Below are 5,394 nucleotides of genomic sequence, written 5' to 3'. Positions count from 1 at the left end.
GCAAGTTTAGTGACAGCTGCTGGCTGGGAGCTGATGGAGCGACAACTGCGGGTCCGACTCCATCCTGGGCTCCCCAGAACAGCGGGCACAGCACATCCCCAGCACAGCCAATACCTCTCTCCCCACTGCAAAGCAGGAGGGACCCGCATGCCTCCTGAGCATCCTTGCTGCTTCTCAGAGCAAAGGGAGGGAAGGAAAATTGTCCCCAGCCAGGAAACCTGCAAAGAAAATGCAGTTTTAGAGCATCGCCTGCTCTCATTACCAGCGCAGGTCGGGGAGCTGCTGCCAGCGAGAGAGAAAAGAGGCTTTAGCTGCTTTGCAGTTGCCTTCGAGACAGATTTAGCTCTGTGGCCGGCCACAGATGGGGCTGCGCGGCCAGACCGCCTGTGAGATACAATCTGAGATCTCGCAGCGAAGCCGGAGACTGTAGTTGCTAATAGAGATACAGCAAATTAACCGAACTTAATTCGGAGGGTCACCACACAATGCTCCCACCTGTTTTGCTATGGTCCTGCCATCTGCCACCCCTCCACCTGATGCAAAAGAGGCTTTTTTCCCCCCCTTTCTCCTGACGCTGTGGGCTTCGTTAAGTCGTGTCATATCTCATCAGGGCTGCAGCGGCGGGACAATGGGCAGCGAGCGCCGAGCCGGGGGGACATATGCAAACCTTTGGAAGCTTTCCTCGCCAGAGCCAACACGACCGAGGGGCTACTTAAATTGCTCTCTGTATTCTGCTATGGAAAACGGTTTCCTACCCCGGTCTCGTTTTCCAAATGGCTAATTAAGTGATTCTGCAAGCAGCTTATTGCATGCTGCTTTGCCTCGCTCAGCTGCGCTCACCAGCACAGCGCACCACGCTTCAGCAAACACTGCCTTGAAAAAAGGCTGCTGCTGTTTATGAACCGAAGGAAAACACCTACACAAGCAAAATTTTAAAACACACACTGCCAAAAGCTCTGTGAGGGACCACCAAGGGTCCACTTGAGCCTGCGGGACCGTGCCAGCTCGCAGCCCGGCTTGGGCAAGGCTTTTGGCACTCGCTGTGGCAGGACGGAGGCTTTTAGGTGCAACAGCTGAGAAAGCGTGATCTCTGACACAGCTCCCGTCAGCAGTAATCCTCCCTGGAGGTCTCCCAGGCTGAGACGAGCCATATGGCAGCAAAAGTAAGTTCCCGGAGAAACCCCAAGTTCAACCCCACGGAGGGGCCGGCGATGGCGACATGGTGCCCCCTTCACTGGCAGCCAGCTGGCCCGGGGGGCTGGGGGAGCCACTCCCCGTCGGGGCTCAGACACCCACGGCTTAGCTGAGCAGCCAGCTGCGGAACGGCCTTACGGCTCCACCGACATGGCGCGTCACTTTGCCATAGCGGTAGTGGAGAAGAGCCCAGCACAGCTTCCCTCACCAGGGGTATTTGCAGGGGGGAGCACTGGCAGGCGTCATTTGCAGCAGAAGCGCCACCAGCAACGCACTGTGCCTCGGGTGGGCATGCCAGGGCGCCGGGGCGGCCGCCTGCCCGCTGGCGTGGCCTGCCCGCTGCGCGTGCTGGCGGCTCTGCCCAAGTGCCACCACCGGTGGCTCCAGGTAACTCTGTGACCTCTGTGACAGGCTCCAGCCCGCGCTCGGGAAAGGTGTTCCTTGCCCGTGGTATGGCACAGGCTGTGACGCATGTGACTCACCGGGAAATTACAGCGTGGCCTTGCCGAAAACAAACTGGAGAGAGGGAACAGATCACTCCTGACAGCGGGAGGATGCACGCCACGCCAGAAACGCCGGCCGTGCGCTGGAACCACTGCTTGCCTTTCCCTCCTGCTCGGCGGGGAGAGGTGCCGGGCACGGTGCCGCTGCTCACCCAGCTGTGGCGTGGGTGCCACACCACACGCCCCGGGCAGGAGGGCGATGCAGCCACCCGGGCACCATCGCCGCCTGAACCCGGGGCCTCACACCGTGGTGAGCAGTGAGCACACGCCGTGCTGGCCCCCGCTGACATGTTAGCTGGAAGCCAGAGCTGCCGATGCTGCCTCCAGAATCTGAGGTTTCTTCCCAAATTCTCTCCCGGCCAGCAAGGCTTCCAGAAATTGCACCCTTTGCTGCACACAGCGCATGCACGTTAAGATTCTGCTGCCTTATTTGCCTCCCCTGGGTGCCACACGGCTGTACGAGGGGCGGTGGGGTGCCCTTTAAGGCAAGGCCTGGGGATCCCCCACCCCAGCAGGGAGCCAGAGGGAGGGTCTCAGCCTTGGCCCCGGGCAGGGCAAGGAGGAGCCAAACCAAACCCAGCAAAAGATTTCACAGGGGATGCACATCAGAAGCCACATCCCGGGGACACCGTGGAGGTGGAAGCCAGAGCCTGTGCGAAGGCAGCCGGGGTCCCTGGGAGGCCGGCGGCATAGGGGGCTCAGCAGCCCCTGCACTCCTGTCCCCAGCCGTGTGGGCACTCTGCAGGCCAGGGGGGTCCATCAAATCGTGCAGCTCAGGATCAGCCCCGTGGCCCCCGGCTGCCTCCCACAGCCCCAAAAGTTAATGGAAATGCAGCGACATCGTCGCCGCCAGGAGCTGCCAGCCACAGCGTTGTGCCAAGGGATCATGGCCACGCGCCCTGGCACACGTTGCTCACACCCGTGCACGGGTCTTGCACAAGCATCGCCAGGGATGTAACCGCCAGGCCCGGCAGTGCCACCGGTGAATCGGCCGGGCGGGGGGTACAGGCAGGGCGGGCAGGGGGCACCACTCGGCTGTGCTGGCAGTGGGCCGGGAGCTGCAGGCAGAGGGGAGGTGTTGGCAGCGGTGCCTCGGCGCTGCGTGGGTGCTGCCCCCCGTGCAGCCCAGAACGGCAGCGGGTGGGCGGGCAGGGCGGGCGGGCAGCCGGCAGGGGAGCGGGCAGGGGGCAGGGGGGGTGTGCGCGCAGGCGGGGGGGGTGCAGGGGCGCGTGTGCAGGGGGGGCAGGGCCACAGCCAGCCACCCGCCCACGAGACCACGCTCGCAGCCCCACGCTAGAGCCGCCCGGGCGGGGCCGATACCGCGCGTGCCCCCGGCCCTGGCCCCGCCCCCTCCCCCACAGCAGCCAATCAGCAACCGCCGCCCCGCCGGTTCCCGCGAGCGGCCGAGCCGGTGGCGGCGGCGCGGGCGTGGGGTCAGGCCGGGCGCTGGCGGCGGCGAAGAGGAGCGGCCTCATTTGCATGAACCAATAGAAATAAGATATGCAAATGTGGCCGGCGCGGGTTGGCCGGGCGCGGGGGGGATAATGCCCGGGGGGCGCCTTTGTGCCGCAGAGGCGGCGGCGGCGGCGCGGCGGCAGCGAGCGGCAGCAGCGGCGGCCCCTCGGCGCGGCTGCACTATGACTCTGGCGGAGCTGCCCGGGGACCACCGCGCCGCCGGGAGGTACGGGCCGGGGCGGGGGGTGGGTGCGGGTGCGGGAGCGGGGCCGGGTGACGGCGGCCTGTCTGTGCTTGTCCTGGCGGCAGGATGGAGCAGGCGGGGGACGCGCTGGAGGAGGTGCTGAGCAAGGCGCTGAGCCAGCGGAGCCTCACCCTCGGCGTCTACGAGGCCGCCAAGCTGCTCAACGTGTGAGTCCCCCGTCTCCCCGGTGCCCCCGGCGGTGCCCCCCGCGCCCCCCGCGGCGTGTGCGCCTCCGCCCGCCCCCAACCCGCCCGCCCCGCAGGGACCCGGACAACGTGGTGCTGTGCCTGCTGGCGGCCGACGAGGAGGAGGAGGCGGCGGACGCGGCCCTGCAGATCCACTTCACGCTGCTGCAGGCCTTCTGCTGCGAGAACGACATCAACATCCTGCGCGTCAGCAACCCGGCGCGCCTGGCGCAGCTGCTGCTGCCCGCCGCCGGCCCCGAGCCGCCCGCTGACCTGCACTGCGTGCTCGTCACGGTGCGCCCGCTCCTCCCGGGCCCCCTCCAGGGCTGCAGCGCCCGCGCCGCTGCACCCTTTATTACTTCGTTGCCCACGTTATTGCACCCTTTATTGTTTCCCCCCCTCTTCCCCCCCCTTTATTATTGTTATTATTTGTTCCCCCCCTCCCCCCCCTTTATTATTATTATTGTTATTATTTGTTTCCCCCTTCTCCCCCCTCCCTTATGATTATTTTTCCCCCTCTTTACCCCCCTTTTATTTTTTCTCTGCGCTTGGCTCGCGGTGCTGGGGCTGGCCGCTGTTTGCCTTACCGGCAATTTAAGATGATTCATGCTCCTGGGTTTTCTGCTGTGCTTTATTATTACTATTTTTTTTTTTTTCCCCCCTGGGGATTGGCGGGGGGCGGGGTGGGGTGGTGTTGTGTTTTTGTGCCCCTCTGCTAAAGCGCAGCCCCTCTCCCTTTCCAGAACCCCCACGCCTCGCCGTGGAAGGATCCAGCGCTGAGTCAGCTGATGTGCTTCTGCCGGGAGAGTCGCTACATGGATCAGTGGGTGCCAGTGATCAACCTCCCCGAGCGGTGACCGCGCCGCCGCCGCACAAACTGAACCCAATTGCACTGGAGTTTTGCAATACTTTAGCAGTTGCTCAGGAAGTAACTCCCTGCCCTGGCACGAGGATTACGGGGAGGGGGGGGGAGGCAAAAAAAAAAAAAAAATTATAAAACTGCTGTCAAGGGGGGGAGGCTGATGTTGAGCTACATCTGGTGTGGGACTGAAGAAAAGCAACTCAGAAGCGACAGGGCTGAGTGTGGAGCGAAGCGGCCGCGTTGGGAGGAAGGAGCTGTGCTGGGGTGCACACGCTGCGTTCCTGCCCCACCGAAAACGCCGACACCCTTCACGGCTTTGGGGTTTTTTTAAAGTGCAACTTAACAATTTCTGGTTTAAATACCTTAAGGAGCAAAAAAGGTTAATCAAAACATTTTACAAACAATTTTATTGTATTTTTGGGATGCTAATTCTCAAGTTTTTATGCTAAGATATATAATAAGTTATTTTATGATACTGATGAAAAAATTATTTATATTCAGAGGTTTGAGAACCAGAATGCCCTTAAGCAGTTGGTCTGCAATCACACATCTTTTTACCAGTTGGCTGTTAAAAGCAGCAATGTTAATAGAACTGTTTGAAATTGGATAGTGTTTTGGTTTTGCCTTTTTTTTTTTTTTTTCTCTTGAAATAAAGTTTAAACCTAACCCCTTGCTCTTGGGTTTTATTTTCTTGCCCCGTGCATCAGTGTACAGTCAAAAGGACTCATTTGGCAGCTGCTTCTTCCTTGTCCTGGCCACGGGCAAGGTCCTGTTGTGCTGGTCCTGTGTGGGTTTAGCCCTGGCCCCTCCCAAGCCATTAAACGAAAAACCAGCTGCTGTGCTGCAGGAAAGGTTGGAAGCCTTAGCTATTTTTTTCAAACACTGCCACTTAGTAGAGGTTTGTGTTTTTTTAAGAAAGACCCGTCCCAAGAGGAAGCATTTTACAGGCTT

The 5,394-nt window shown here is 60.8% G+C and overlaps 1 protein-coding gene across 1 annotated transcript; it reads left to right on the top strand.

Annotated features, from left to right (window-relative positions):
- Nucleotides 1-3,159: 3,159 nt before the first annotated feature.
- Nucleotides 3,160-5,109, top strand: GADD45A (growth arrest and DNA damage inducible alpha). The gene is made up of 4 exons (XM_080406724.1): nucleotides 3,160-3,378; nucleotides 3,462-3,563; nucleotides 3,659-3,875; nucleotides 4,325-5,109. The coding sequence occupies exons 1-4, from the start codon at nucleotides 3,242-3,244 to the stop codon at nucleotides 4,436-4,438; spliced, it is 570 nt and encodes a 189-aa protein (XP_080262850.1). The 5' UTR covers nucleotides 3,160-3,241; the 3' UTR covers nucleotides 4,439-5,109.
- The last annotated feature ends 285 nt before the right edge of the window (nucleotides 5,110-5,394 follow it).

The sequence above is a fragment of the Falco punctatus genome, assembly GCF_963210335.1.
Source record: "Falco punctatus genome assembly, chromosome: 11".
In the NCBI taxonomy this organism is placed as follows: Eukaryota; Metazoa; Chordata; class Aves; order Falconiformes; family Falconidae; genus Falco; species Falco punctatus.
Note: the sequence above shows the minus strand (reverse complement) of the source record. Positions and strands in the feature narration are given on the sequence as shown.